Genomic DNA, 15,615 nt, shown 5'->3' with positions numbered 1-15,615 from the left:
GGCGTGTCTTTGGGTGTCACAGCACGTGTGTGGCTGTGTGTGGCGTGTCTTTGGGTGTCACAGCACGTGTGTGGCTGTGTGTGGCGTGTCTTTGGTGTCACAGCACGTGTGTGGCTGTGTGTGGCGTGTCTTTGGTGTCACAGCACGTGTGTGGCTGTATGTGGCATGTCTTTGGTGTCACAGCACATGTGTGGCTGTGTGTGGCGTGTCTTTGGTGTCACAGCACGTGTGTGGCTGTGTGTGGCGTGTCTTTGGTGTCACAGCATGTGTGTGTATGTCAGAGGATAACTTTGAAAGCCAGCTAGCTCGCTCTTAGCACGTGAACCTTGGGGAATCAAACTCAGAATGTCAGGCTTGGCAGCAAGCACCTTTATCTGCTAAGTTCTTACTCATGGGTCCCTCCCTTTCTTCTTCCCTCCTTCCTTTCTTTGGAGGCAGGGTCTCAGCTATCCCAGGCTAGCACTTACTATGAACCCTGGGCTGGTATTGAACTTCCATTTTTGGCCTCTACCTTCTTCCCCGGTGCTGAGAATGATGGGTGTGTACCGCCATGCCTGGTGGATGTGGTGCTAGGAATTGAACCTGGGCTTCCTGCGTGCTACAACCTTGGCCCTGCTCTCCCTTTAGGGAAGAAATGATGCAGGCTGACCTGTGACCTTTAGAACCCTATGTCGGACTGTCTCCATGTCTGATGGAAGCCAGGTGTCTTTTATCTTCTGCTCCTATTCAGACATCTGTCTGGAACTGTGTGTTGGAAGGGATCTATGCTTCTGGGCTGAGCTGTCTGTTTCAGAGGAGAGGCACAGGCACTTACATGCCCGCCAGCCAGTGGAGAACGCTATGGGTGGAGGTGGGTTGAGGAGCTGTCCAGCTTGATCCCTGAGCTCCATTCTCCCCTCTCCCCCATCCACAGCTGAAAAAGATCGGGGGCGGGGGCTTCGGTGAGATCTATGAGGCCATGGATCTGCTGACCAGGGAGAACGTGGCTCTCAAGGTGGAGTCAGCCCAGCAGCCTAAGCAGGTCCTCAAGATGGAGGTGGCTGTGCTCAAAAAGCTTCAAGGTACCGCCCTGGGGCTGGAGCATGGGAAGGAGGAGGGTGGAGCCAGGATGTAAGAGAGATGGGACCAGCGTCTAGGAGAGCGATGAAGAGTGAGGGAGGCCCTGCCTAGTGATGGCGGAGAGAACTGGATCTTGGGCAGTTGAGCCAGAGTGTTGGGAAGGAGGTGGGGCTATAACAGTGGAGTCAGGGCTGGGGACCTGGCTCAAGAGTGTGCCAGAGGGATGGCCCATGGCTCCAAGACTGAAGCACTTGCCTTGCAAGCTGGAGGTCTGAAGTTCAGAATCTCAGAACCCATGTAAGAGCTGGGTGGGCTGGGTGTGGTGTACATACATGCGTGTGTATGTGTGTGTGTGTGTTTGTGTGTGTGTGTGTGTGAGAGAGAGAGAGAGAGAGAGAGAGAGAGAGAGAGAAGAGAGAGAGAGACAGACAGACAGACAGACAGAGAGACATACAGACAGACCGAGACAGACACACACATAGAAAGAGAGACAGATATAAACACAGAGAAACATACAGAGAGACAGACAGACAGAGAGACAGACACATAGAGAGACAGACAGACATACACACAGAGAGAAACAGACACAGAAACACAGACAGACAAAGAGACAGACACACAGAGACAGAGACAGACCGACAGAGTCAGACGGATGAGAGATAGACATACACACACTGAGACAAAGACAGACATACACATACAGAGACAGCCAGAAACACAGACATGCAGAGACACATTCACAGAGAGCTCGACAGAGACAGAGAAAGAGACAGACGGACAGACACACACAGAGAGACAGATAGACGGATACAGACAGATAGACAGAGACAGACAGATAGACAGAGACAGAAAGAGAGAGAGCATGCACCAGAGCCTGTGTGGCTGGTGAGAGGAGGGAGTGGGACTGGAGAGGCCCCTGTGTTTGTGCTCCCCAGGGAAGGACCACGTGTGCAGGTTCATTGGCTGTGGTCGGAACGAGAAGTTTAACTATGTGGTGATGCAGCTCCAGGTGCGTCGTTGGGGTCCAGTCACCTGCCTCTTTGCCCAAGAGCTGGAGCGTGGTGTGGGTGGGGCATGTGGCAGGGGGCATCGGTTCCTGGTGGGATGGGTACACAGCGGGGCAAGGCTGGGTGGTCGGTGTGGCTGAGATGGGTCTTCCCCTCCCCACCCTGTCCTCCCAGGGCCGGAACCTGGCTGACCTGCGACGCAGCCAGCCGAGGGGCACTTTCACGCTGAGCACCACACTGCGGCTGGGCAAGCAGATCCTGGAGTCCATTGAAGCCATTCACTCCGTGGGCTTCCTGCACCGTGACATCAAGCCGGTGAGCAGTGCGAGCGGCGTGCTGAGAGCTCCTGCGGTCTGCGGGTCCTCGCTTCTCCACAGCAGTGCCAGTGCGGGGGACCTCAGAGCCTCCTCTCTCTGAGCACTTCTTGATCTGAACCAAGCCATAGCCCCTCTTTCTCACCTCTTGGCCAAGCCTGGCCGAGTGCCCAGCCCTCCATTCTCGTCTTACCTGTGACCCTGTGTTCAGTCTAGAGGTGACACCTAACATTCTGTGGCATCTTGGTGCTAGAAAAACAAAGTAAAATCCTTTAATAGAATAGGGTAAAAAGAAGCCTGGGGTGTGGGCGAGGTGGGGGGTGGCACATGCCTTTGATTCCAGCACTCAGGGGGCAGAAGCAGGTGGATTTCTATGTGTTGAAGGCCAGCCTGGTCTACTGAGTGAGTTTGAGGACAGCCAGGGCTACACAGAGAAACCCTGTCTCAAAAAAACAAAAACAAAAACAAAAACTAACTAACTAAATAAATAAATAAAAGAGGGGAAGGGGGAGGGGATTTTCGGAGGGGAAACTAGGAAAGGGGATAACATTTGACATGTAAATAAAGAAAATATCTAATAAAAAAAGAAAGATATACTGTAAGGAAATGTTTTTCTTTAATAAATGGAATCATGAAAAAATAAATAAATAAAAGTTAAGAAAAAATAATAAGGCATAAAAGGGTAAGAAGAGGGACCTGGGAAGGCTGGGGGAATGGCCCAAGGGTACACAGCAAGAGGGATGCAGGCGGCTTTAACCCCACTGCCCGCTGGGAGCTGAGGACTTAGAGCTGGACAGGGCAGAGCTCAAAGCTGGTTGTGTCCAGTTCTGTAATCCAGAGATGCCCCGTCAATCTTGGACACCACCCAACTTCTGTATCTCTAAATTGAGGACAGTTATACATGCCGTGTTGTAGAGATGCCACAGTTGGTCATGCTCATGTGATGAGAGTCCACGGGTGGGGTGTCCTTCAGCACAGCCATAGCAATTCCTTAGTGGCTCTTGGCGTGCTGATCCCCAGCTCACAGCTGCTGTCTTCCCACAGTCCAACTTTGCCATGGGCCGGCTGCCCTCCACCTACAGGAAGTGCTATATGTTGGACTTTGGGCTGGCCCGGCAGTACACTAACACCACTGGGGATGTCCGGCCTGTGAGTACCCCTGGGCACCGGGATGATGGGGGCTCTCCCAGTCTCTGGTATGGGGTACCCCACTGTTTTCCTTGTAGCCACCTCAGCAGGCCTGCCTGTCCTTCAGTGTCAGTTCATCCAACCCTGGGGCGACAGCCTGGCCCACTCTCCTGTCTGGGCTCCTGGGTATCAAGATGAGGTGGCCAGTCAGGCCAGGTGGTGGTAGGGTCAGCAGAGTGTCTGAGGTGCGGTCTCTTGTCTGCAGCCTCGGAATGTGGCCGGGTTCCGGGGGACTGTCCGCTACGCCTCGGTCAATGCTCACAAGAACAGGGTGAGTGAACAGCATAGCCTGAGTTAAGGGCTAAGGGCAGAAAGAAAAGGTCGGTCCTAGAGCACGCTGTGGATGTCGGGGGTGAGGGGTGGGGAGAAAAGAATGGGGCATCAGCTGCAGTCTGTCGCCGAGGAAGCCTGGATTTGGAGAAAGGCTTACTAGTCGCTGTCTCTGATGTCCTTCCCTTCTGGGTCTCCATCATCTCTCCTCCCACTCAGAATCCCCGGGGAAGGGACAAAGCACAGTAAGAACTCTTTACTGTGTGTGGTATTCTGTGGATGCTGAGGTACAGGCGGGCCACAGCTTCAGAGAGACCCAGTGGTGTCTCTCCGGGTCTGGTGATGAGGGTTCTCTGACAGAAGTCTCCCAGAACAGGGTCCACCACCCATCCCCAGGGGAGGACTAGAGAGCTCTAAGTGACTGCCCCGCCCCTTATCTCCTAGGAGATGGGCCGCCATGATGACTTGTGGTCCCTCTTCTACATGCTGGTGGAGTTTGCTGTGGGCCAGCTGCCCTGGAGGAAGATCAAGGACAAGGTGAGGTCCCCACAGCTGGGTGGAAGAGGCAGAGGGTAGAGCAACCGGGGCTCCATCTCCTGCACTCTCTCCCCTCCAGGAGCAGGTGGGGATGATCAAGGAGAAATACGAGCACCGGATGCTCCTGAAGCACATGCCATCCGAGTTCCACCTCTTCCTGGACCACATCGCCAGCCTCGACTACTTCACCAAGCCCGATTACCAGGTTCGATCCCCAGCCTGGTGCACCCCTGGGAAGCTGCTGGCTCTCCAGCAGTGGCTGCCTCCCCACCCCCGCAGCCTGGCATACTTCAAGATTGCTCCCCGAGTCTGGCTTTTGGTCTTCTAACTGTACCAACCTGTTCTTGCCCTTGCACACAGTAGTCAGTGCTAGGATTTCTCAAGAGCTGATCTTCCTGGCATCAGTGCTGTGCTTGTGTTGTCGAATTTAAGCTTCAAAGTAAGGATCTGAGGCTGGGCATGGTCATGCACACGTTTAATTCTAGATGTGGGGGTGGGGACAAGTAGATTTCTCTGTGAGTTTGAGGACAGCCTGGTCTCTGCTCTGAATAGAGTTCCAGGACATCTGGGACCCTGTCAAGAAAAAAAGAAAAAGAAAAAGAAAGAGGAGGAGGAGGAAGAGGAGGAGGAGGAGGAGGAGGAGGAGAAGAAGAAGAAGAAGAAGAAGAAGAAGAAGAAGAAGAAGAAGAAGAAGAAGAAGAAGAAGAAGAAGAAGAAGAAGAAGAAGAAGAAGAAGAAGAAGAAGAAGAAGAAGAAGAAGAAGAAGAAGAAGAAGGAGAAAGAGAAAGAGAAAGAGAAAAATGAAAAAAAAAAAAAAAGGAGCCTTTAAGAACTATGATGTAGCCAGAGTGGGGGTGGCGTAGGGGTGGCTCATGTCTTTAATCCCAATACTCAGGAGGCAGAGATAGGTGTATCTCTGTATGTTCCAAGCCAGTTGGTCTACAGAGTGAGTTCCAGGACAGTCAGAGAAACTGTCTTCAAAAACCAAAAACCAACCAAACAAACAAACAAACAAAAGAAGGAGCCTGCAGGAAGCTCACTGGGGCGATTGTTCTTGGTTCATAGATGGGGAGCTGAGAGTAGACACTGTGGCGCAGAGACAGCCCTGCATCGCTTAATGACAGGGTACAGCCTGAGACATCTGTCCTTAGCATGTTTCTGTATAACCTTGGTAGCATTCACTTCCTAAACCAGGACAGACCCTCCCCTTCACATACCTTGTCCTTCGATGTGGCAGACAAGAAGAGATTAGATCAAACTCAAGAGAAAATGGCTTAGACAAGAGACAGAGGAAACAGAGGGCTCCCAGGAGCCTCCTGGCCTCAAACTGGATGCTGTAGCAAATTCCACTTTCTGTTGGCTTTCTTGAGACAGGGTCCTCAAACTGTCCTCAAACTGACTGTGCAGCTGAAGATAACCCTGAACTTCTCATCCTCTGGCCTCTGCCACGTCCCAAGGGCAGAGATTATAGCCATGTGCCACCAGTGGTCCACTGGGCCTGAGATTGGACCCAGAGCATCCTGTGTGCTAGGCAAACAAACCTTGTACTAATGGAGCCACAGAGCCAACCTCAGGAAACTCATTTCTGTTTGTTTGTTTGTTTGTTTTATAAGTAGAGGTTGTACGCGTGGCAATAGTGATGGAGAAAACAGTGTTGCCTCGTGTGGTGGTGCACAGCTGCAGTGCCAGAACTCAGGAGGCAGAGGCAGGAGGGCCGTGAATTTAAGGACAGCCCGGACTACATAGGGAGACCCTGTCTCAACAGCAACAAAATTGAGGCTGGAGAAATGCATCGGTGATCAGCAGCTTGTACTGCCCTTGTTCAGTTCCCAGCACCCAGGCCAGGACTTCACAACCAAATGTAACTCCAGCTTCAGGGCATCTGACACCATCTTCTGGTACTCACAGGCACCTGCACTCACACATGCCACACACCACACTCACACACCATACACCACACACACACACTATATACCACTCACACATACACACATACACACACACACACATACCGACACCACACATACACACACACACCATACACCACACATATATACACACACCATATACCACACACACACACCATATACCACTCACACATATACACATACACACACATACCAACACCACACATACATACATCCACACCATACACCACAGATATATACACACACACCATATACCACACACACACACACACATATACACACACGCACTCCCACACACACACCTACCCCCAATTCAAACACCGTACTATATATTGCAAATAATTGTGTATGTCACCTTCTGTCTATGGCCAGGCCAGCGTCACCACACACTGGGGAAATGTACCTCCATGTCACAGTGGTTGTGACATGGCCAGGCAATAGGAGTTTTCCGATTCTCAACCATCTCTTGGTGCTACCATCATATCCACCTTTCTGGTGAGGGACCACTTAACTGGCTCCAGGTCTAATGTTCTCCCATGGCTGTGTCACAACACCTCATGGGACCTCCTGGCACTGGAGAGTGGAGAGACATGCCATCAGTGTTTGCCAAGAAGCCACTCTGAATGAGGTACAGGAGGGAACCAGGCAGTGTAAATTGCACACAGGCCCTGTCAGCAGAGCTTGCCCTGGGCTCTGAAGAGAACCAGCACAATGCAGGATGGCCTGGGCTCTTCGGAGGTCTGTGGCCACCCAACACCTTTTGAATGCAGCGTCCCAGGTGCTGGTGGAACTGATACCCTTGTCCTGGCTCAGTCCACACAGCCACGCCCACCTCCATGCCAAGTCCTGCACTGACTGCTAGAGGTGTAGAGTTGGCAGAGAGCCATTGCAGAAATGGATGCTCTGTGCTAAAGGGCAGTGGGAGAGTCGCCCACCAGAGCCGGCAGCCTGAGGAGAGGAGACGGCAGGAGGAAGCCCCAGTGGTTCAGAGCTACTGATGTGCCTGTCAAGATGACAGAAATGGCAGAAGGGTCTGGAGATCGTCATCGAGGGACACATCTCGGAGGACTAGGATCCGTCTGGCAGGGCATAATCCAAGACAGTGATTTGCATACTGCTTTGTGTTATGTTTTCATTTAAAATCAATGTGTGCCTCTCCTTCCAATGTCCCCTCTAGGCCTGTCCCTGACCTGGAAGCCTCCCTTCCCCTCACCCCCACTCCCCTGCATTCTCAGGCATTGTCCCTTCTGCCTGGCTAGCCCTGGGGTCACCTCTCTGTCCCCCTGCCCTCCCCATCCCCTGCAGTTGATCATGTCGGTGTTTGAGAACAGCATGAAGGAGCGGGGCATTGCCGAGAACGAGGCCTTTGACTGGGAGAAGGCAGGTACTGACGCTCTCCTGTCCACGAGCACCTCCACCCCACCCCAGCAGAACACGCGGCAGACCGCAGCCATGTTTGGGTGAGTCTGAGCGGGGGTATTATGGTGGGTGGGGTGGCCAGGGACCCTTAGCTGGAGCTATCACCTGAAAGGCAACCCTCTCCTCCCCCTGCGGAGTCTCCTACTCCTCGTGCCAGGCAGCAGAGCCCTGGACTTTTGAGAGATTCCATCCCAGCTCTACCCTGAATCTGAGTATGGTGTGGGCGTCATCTTCATTTAGGGCTTTTGGTTAAGGAAGACATCCTGGGTAAAATGACTCGATACCCACAGTCTCTCTTTCTCGTTGTAAATAACAAATATGTCTCACACGGTCTAAACACCACCGCCTCTCAGGGAGATGTTAACCCCAGTCTTCAGAGGACCTCAGAGGATGCTGGGGTGTCTTCCACCATGTGGCCAGTCATTTCTGAACTACGTGAGGCACATAGAGGAGTAGTCAGGGCTCTCCAGAGGAACAGACCTTACAGAATGACTCTCTATCTATATAGAAAGGAGATTTCGCAGATGGGCTTACAGGCTGTGGTCCAGCTAGTCCAACAATGGCTGCCTATCAGTGAAAGTTCCAAGAGTTAGTAGTTATTCAGTCCGTGAGGCTGGATGTCTCAGCTGCTCTTCAATATACACCAGTGACCTGAAGTAGGCTGCAGTGCCGGAGAGGGACTGGACTCGCTAGGGAGAAGAAGCAGACGAGGGGGCCAAGCTTCCTTCTTCCCTTTCCCTTCACATACATAGGCTACCGGCAGAAGGCGTGGCTCAGATTAAAGATGGATTTTATGACTTCAAAAGATCTGGATCAAAGGTGTATCCTCCCACTAAGAGATCAAGATTAGAAGTGGCTCTTCCCGCTTTAAATGATTTAATTGGGGGAAAACAAAATCTCTCATAGCATGGGTTTTACTTAATTCCAGATGTAGTCAGCTAAGATTCCAGATGTTGACAGTCAAAATTAGCCATCACGCCACTCAATCCAGGGCCATCTTTAGGGGAGGAGATGCCACAGAAAATGCGGGCATACTGTGGTGGCCCAGTTTTGTGGTGAGGTTGCAGAGGGAAGCCGGGCATGATGGTATCTGTAATCCAGCATTAGAAGGCTAAGGCAGGATGGTCATTAGTTTGATACTAGCCTGGGCTACATAGGAAGACCTTGTTTTAAAAACAGAAAGGGGCTTGGGATAAGACTCCATGGATAAAGCATTTGCTGTCCAAGCATAAAGTCTTAGTTTGGATCCCAAAAGCCCACACAAAGGGGTACACGGTAGTGTGTCTCTGTAATCTTTGTGTTTCTGGGTGGCATGGGAGGAACAAGCAGAAAGACCCCTGGAAGCTTGCAGGTCAGCTGCCCAGATGCATGAGGGAACCTCAGCTTAGTGGATACTGGGGGTACCCCTCTCCGATCCCTGTACTCAGGAGGTAGGGGCAGGCAGATCTCTGGGAGTTTGAGGCCAGCCTGGTCTTCTGAGAAAGTTCCAGACCAGCCGGGACTCCATAGTGAGACTGTGTCTCAAAACACAAAGCAAACAAATGAACAAAAAGCAAGGTGAAGGGCCGTGGACGACACATCAACCTCAAGCCTGCGCGCGCGCACACACACACACACACACACACACACACACACACACACACACACACGCAGAACTAAGTCTCGAGGTGGGAAGAGAGCCAGCAGCTGAGGTTGTCATCTGACCTCCATGGGCAAACTGTGTCCTGTACACTTCTGTATACATACTCACAAAGATATAAAACAAACAAACACACAAACAAACAAACCAGAAAGGAAGGAAATTATTTAAAGAGTTAGAAAGTGGGGCTGGAGTGTGCTCAGCAGGTGAGAACATGGGCTGCTCTTGAGAGGATCTGGGTTCAATTCCCAGCACCCACACTGTTGTTCACAGTTGTCTGTGACTCCAGCCCTAGAGAATCTCATGCTCTCTTCTGGATTTTCTCAGACACCAGACATACGCACATGGTACACACACACACACACACACACACACACACAAACACACGGTACACACACACAAGGACACACACACACGGTACACACACACAAGGATACACACACACACAGTATACACACACACACACACACACGGTATACACACACACATGGTATACACACACACACACACACACACAAGGATACACACATGGTATACATACACACAGGGAAAACACTCATATACATAATAAATAAATAAATAAATAAATCTCTCTCTTTTTTTTTTTTTTTTTTTGGAGACAGGGTTTCTCTGTGTAGCCTTGGCTGTCCTGGAACTCACTCTGTAGACCAGGCTGGACTCGAACTCAGAGATCTGACTTCCTCTACCTCCCTAATGCTGGGATTAAAGGCATGCACCACCACTGCCCTGCAATAAGTCTCTCTTTAAGAGGTTTACAGAAACAGAGTTCAAAGGAGTCTCTTTAGACTTGTTCTGGGGTCTACAGGAAGCCTGGTTCTGACAGTGGACTGTATAGCAAGGGCTTGGAAACCCACAGATCTGAAAAAGTGGGGCTCAGGGGGGATGTGCCAGTCCCTGCTGGCCACACCTCCTTGTAGCCCCTGCCACCTTGAGGATGGTCTGGTCTTAGAGGCCTTGTCGGCAGGGATGGCAATGGGCCTCTTCTGTGTCCACTCTGGAGATGGTCCCCAGGGCTTGTGCTAGCAGAGAGTAAAGGAGATGGGGAAGAAGGAGGCCTCCATGCACACACACACACACACACACACACACACACACGCAGAACTAAGTCTCGAGGTGGGTCTCCCCACCCTAACCCTAACCCCAACCCCTGCAAGCCTTTCCCATGACTCTCCCTGCCCTCCCCAGAGTGGTCAATGTGACACCGGTGCCTGGGGACCTGCTTCGTGAGAACACTGAGGATGTACTGCAGGGAGAACACTTGAGTGACCAGGAGAACGCACCCCCAATCCTGCCCGGGAGGCCTCCGGAGGGCTTGGGTCCTGGTCCCCATCTTGTCCCCCACCCTGGGGGTCCTGAGGCTGAAGTGTGGGAGGAGACAGATGTCAACCGCAACAAACTGCGCATCAACATTGGCAAAGTAAGTGCATCCAGGCAGAGGGGTGTGGGCAGCCTTCCCCACCTGGGTTCCCAGCCCTGGGCCCCACCCACCCTGCCCTATGCCTCTCACCCACAGCCAGCTTGTCCACCCTAACTCACAGCATCCCCTCTTCCGCAGACCCCCTGTGTGGAGGAAGAGCAGAGTCGAGGAGTAGGGGTCCCCAGCTCCCCAGTGCGTGCCCCCCCAGACTCCCCAACAACCCCAGTGCGGTCTCTACGCTACCGGAGGGTCAACAGCCCAGAGTCAGAGAGGCTGTCGACAGCTGCTGATGGTCGGGCAGAGCTGCAAGAGAGAAGGTGAGTTTGTATACAGGGGTTCGGGGTGTCAAAGGCCTGGCCCCACTGCCTTCATCGCATGGCTGCTCTGTGAAAGGTCACCCATGTGGCTTAGAGGGCACCTAAAAAGTGAGGTGATCTGGGTGTGGTGGCACACGCCTTTAATCCTAGCACTCAGGAGGCAGAGGCAGGCAGATTTCTGAGTTCAAGGCCAGCCTGGTCTACAGAGTGAGTTCCAGGACAGCCAGGGCTACACAGAGAAACCCTGTCTCGAAAAACCAAAAAAAAAAAGTGAGGTGAGGGGGCCAGGCCCACAGACTGTAGTCAGGTGCTGGCCTATAGTGGGGCTTCCAGAGAGGAAAGAATGGGACAGGTCAGTTCCTGGACCCAGGACATTGTCCTAGATAACAATTCACAGATGCCTGGAGAGCGACTGAGGTGGACTTGCTTTGGCCGTCCGATGGCAGAGAGCCTGAGAGAGGGGTCTAAGGAACTGCTGCTGGTGGGCTAAGTTTTGGGGGGGGGTCTAAGGGACATGATATGAATTAAGACCCAGCAGCAACCTGGCTGTGAGAGGCCCGCTGAGGGGAGGGCTCAGGGAATTGGCCCTTAGGTGGTGGGGGGAGGGTAAAGTTGGCCCAGGGTTCGGTGGGGCTGGCAGGGATAGATCAAGTCACACTAGAGTGGGTGGGACACCAGGTAAGGGGTCACCTTGAAGATCAAATGTCCCTGATGTCCCTTAGCCTCCGAAGAGCTTTGCTCCATAGTAGGCCAGGGCTTTGGTAAACAAGGAAATATAGAAGAGGCTTTCTCTCGGCCCTGCAGGAAGAGGGCGTCCTTTTTGATATCTTCTCAATGTCTTTCCTAATGACCTTCATCAGCCATGGCCCCTCCCCCAGACTCCACCCTAAACTGACCGGAGTGCCAGATTGAACACAGTGCCAGTTTGCGGGGCCTGGGGGCCGTGTAGACAAAACCAAGACAGGCCTGTGTCCCTGAGTGTGTGACAGCTTGCGCTCACCTGGGCTGTCCTGCCAGGCACCAGGGACCTCGTCTTCACCCATGCAGCATGGAGTTCCCCCTCCCCCCCCCCTACAAAGGGTTCTGGACACGGAGAAGTAAGGAAGGGATGACTGGAGACCAAAGGGGCAAGTGTTCTGAGCAAGACAGTTTTTGAAGAGCTGCCCACTTAGAAGTAACACTGAACAGGTCGGTTTGGCTCACAGGCAACACCACTTCAGGAATGTCAGAAAAGGGTGGGCTGAAGAGAGTTTCTGCTACAGCAGACTCAGGATGTCACAGACAGGGAAAGGGGGTAGGTAGGATGGCACGTGGTGGCATATGGGGCACAAAAAGTATGGATCAGACAAGGCTGGGGTGGCCCACACACAGGGACATGTGTGGGCAGAGTCCACTCCTGCTTTGTTCCCTTCTGCCCTCTCTGTCCCTCAGAACAAAGTGTGCCCTTAGGAAACGAAATGTGACCAGCCATTTCCAGGGAGTCCCAGGGCGACCTCTGTTAATGGAGTTTTATTTCAAGCCTCACTAACAAATCGATACAAATGTGGTGTAGAACGAGATCAGACAGTTGCCATGCAGGCTGGGCGGGGTCTTTTGAGAAAGGCTGACAGGAAGTTCTTCTCTGCATATCTCCCCTCTGAGCCACTCACCGAGCACCAGTCAGCCCCTTGCCCATAGCCAAATGGGAGATGAGTTACAGGTCACAGATGAGTTAGGCCTGCTGGTTTTCCTGGTATTCTGGGGTATGTAGCATCTTCCTTTACACACACACACACACACACACACACATACACACACACACACGCAGCCCAGCTACACTGTGCAAGAAGCACGCTCACTTTGGGGCTGGGGCCATGGGAAGCAAAGATTTGGGTGTCATGTGAGAGTCACAGGCACAGTTCAAGGCAGTAACAGATGTCCCTGGCAGGATCTGGGCCCTGAGGTCAAAGGTTAGAGGAAGCCAGGCCCTGCCTGGCAGAGATCATAGTCTATAGGAACGCAAAACAGATCTGAGGCCCATGGTCTGGTGGGGGCTCAGGGAGCCTCATGGGAATGAGTAACTGTCCATGCAGGAAGGGGAGGGCTCGCTCCAGGAAGTACATCGGTGTAGAGTTCAGAGAGCAAAGGGAGGAGGTACAGGCTGTGGAGATGAGGGTGGACAGTTGAAGAAAACATAAAACGTCAGGTTGAGAGGCACTGGGTGCATGCATGCTAAGGGGTGCAGACTTCGGCTTCCTCCTGGGGACTGACAAAGCCCTGCCTGCCTGGGGTTATAGAGCACCAGCTGGGCAGGACTGGAGGTGTCAGTGGTGGAGCTGGAAGCCATCTGTACACTCAAGAACCAGCTGGTGTCTTTGCCCCGATGCAGCAGAAGGAAGCTGCAGATGGAGTGTGAGTACCCGACGGGTGTTAGAAAGACTAGATTCCCTGGTAGCTCCGAGGCTGGAGAGAGACAAGCCCTTTTCTGCACGCTCTTGTTCCTGGACTATGGTAAGCATTAAGGAACATTGGTTGAATGAGTCCATGGTAAGTGGAGATAGAAAGCAAAGTGTTTCTAGTAGGTGATGTTGAAGGAGTCACGCTCTACCCTGCTGCTGTTGGCCTGATGTCCCTGGGGCTTCAGAGGCCCCACAACTGAACTCCATGTGGGTGGCTCTTGCAGGTCCCGGATGGATCTGCCTGGCTCACCCTCACGCCAGGCCTGCTCCTCACAACCAGCTCAGATGCTGTCAGTGGACACGGGCCACGCTGACAGGCAGGCCAGTGGCCGCATGGACGTATCTGCCTCTGTGGAGCAGGAGGCTCTGAGCAACGCCTTCCGCTCAGTGCCGCTGGCTGAGGAGGAAGACTTTGACAGCAAGGAGTGGGTCATTATTGACAAGGAGACGGAGCTCAAGGACTTCCCTCCCGGGGCTGAGCCTAGCACATCAGGCACCACCGATGAAGAGCCCGAGGAGCTTCGACCCCTGCCCGAGGAGGGTGAGGAGAGGAGGCGTCTGGGGACGGAGCCCACTGTCAGGCCGCGTGGACGTGGTATGCACACGCTGACAGAGGAGGACCCACGGCAGATGCTGCCCCAGCCCGTACCACCTCAGTTGAGCCAGGCTGATGGCCGGTCAGAGACATCACAGCCACCCACGCCTGGCAGCCCTTCCCACTCACCCTTGCACTCGGGACCCCGCCCTCGACGGAGAGAGTCGGACCCCACAGGCCCTCAGAGACAGGTAAGACTGGACTTGCACATTACTTCCCTATCCAGAGATCCCTAGAGTTCTGCCAGCAGGACTGGTGTGTTCCACGTTGAGGCGGGGCCCTCTGGCCTAGGAACCCAGCAGTGACAGGGTCATGTTGGAGACAGCCAGGTGTAAAGGCCCCACAGCATATGTTGGGGTAGACGAGACCTAAGCTGTGGGTAAGGTCTTGTGAGTAATTCAGTTAGGTGACAAGGCGGAAGGAAGGCATTTTGTGCCCTGGGGACAGTGTGTTCAGAGCCCAGGGGTGACAATCTTCAGCACAGTATTGATTTAAGAAGATAAGGCTGTGAAGCGGGACCCAGGGCTATCACAGAAGCCTTGACTCTATACTGAAGGGTTGGGACTTGATTCTGATGGCTTGGTAACCCACCGATGGCTTTTAAGTAGGAGTGTGACACTGTGGTGGCTTTGAGACCTTCGGGCGATCCCTTGGGCTGCTTGGTAGAAAATGTATTGAAAGGGTAAAAAGGCGAGAAGCAGGGAGGTCTCATACGAGACATCAGCAAGAGCTTCCTGGTGGCCTGGGCCAGGAAGCAGACTGTGGCCTGAGTTGAGGTGGACGGAGGACAGAAGGGCTGTAACAGAGGGTGGGCCAGGTGGCCAGCCTCTTATGCCTGGGGCTCTAGATGGCTGCGATACCATAGCTGAGTGGCTTTGGAACCTTGTGCATGGATGCAGATTGGACATAATGACCTCTTGATCTCTGAGGGTGACCACGTTGTATGTATCCACTGCTCTGAAGAGCAGATCTTACCTGAACCTGTAGGGACCGTGAGAGTGAGTGATGTCACTTCAGAGAACCATGCAGGGTGGGGAGACTCATGAGTTGGGGCAGAAGCTAGGAAATGCTCACACATAGAGGCTGAGGGAAAAGGGGGGGGTCCTTAATCCTAACCCAGGAGGGACCAGAACATGGGAGAGGCCCTAAAGAGAGGTGAGCAAAATCAGAGAGGGACAGGGCTGGTCTGCCCACCATGCCCAGTCAGGAAAGGCTCTGGGGAGGAAAGTATGCACTAACTCTGGGTTCTGTTCCTAGTGCCTCGTAAAACTAGACATGTTGGTGCTCGCGCCTGCCATTCCAGTACTTAGGAGGTAGGGGCAGGAAGATTGGGAGTTCAAGGCCATCCTCAGCTGCCCAGTGGGTTCACAACAGGCATGTTGGGAGCCCTGTCTCTGGCTTCAGTGGTCTCCTCCTCCTCCTCTTCCTCCTCCTCCTCCTTCTCCTCTTCCTCCTCCTCCTCCTCC

General features: G+C 53.1%; 1 protein-coding gene across 3 annotated transcripts in view; it reads left to right on the top strand.

Moving 5' to 3' along the window:
* Ttbk1 (tau tubulin kinase 1) overlaps nucleotides 1-15,615 on the top strand; it is a 46,684-nt gene that overhangs the window by 7,255 nt on the left and 23,814 nt on the right. For all 3 annotated transcript variants that reach the window (XM_021217939.1, XM_029531310.1, XM_029531311.1), the window contains exons 3-13: nucleotides 914-1,061; nucleotides 1,995-2,068; nucleotides 2,241-2,381; nucleotides 3,425-3,529; nucleotides 3,774-3,839; nucleotides 4,283-4,375; nucleotides 4,455-4,580; nucleotides 7,609-7,763; nucleotides 10,568-10,799; nucleotides 10,938-11,116; nucleotides 13,779-14,340. In XM_021217939.1, coding sequence (XP_021073598.1) covers nucleotides 914-1,061; nucleotides 1,995-2,068; nucleotides 2,241-2,381; nucleotides 3,425-3,529; nucleotides 3,774-3,839; nucleotides 4,283-4,375; nucleotides 4,455-4,580; nucleotides 7,609-7,763; nucleotides 10,568-10,799; nucleotides 10,938-11,116; nucleotides 13,779-14,340 — 1,881 coding nt within the window. The remainder of the gene's footprint in view (nucleotides 1-913; nucleotides 1,062-1,994; nucleotides 2,069-2,240; nucleotides 2,382-3,424; nucleotides 3,530-3,773; nucleotides 3,840-4,282; nucleotides 4,376-4,454; nucleotides 4,581-7,608; nucleotides 7,764-10,567; nucleotides 10,800-10,937; nucleotides 11,117-13,778; nucleotides 14,341-15,615) is intronic.

The sequence above is a fragment of the Mus pahari genome, chromosome 18, assembly GCF_900095145.1.
Source record: "Mus pahari chromosome 18, PAHARI_EIJ_v1.1, whole genome shotgun sequence".
Taxonomy (NCBI): Eukaryota; Metazoa; Chordata; class Mammalia; order Rodentia; family Muridae; genus Mus; species Mus pahari.
This window is presented reverse-complemented; position numbering and strand designations above follow the sequence as displayed.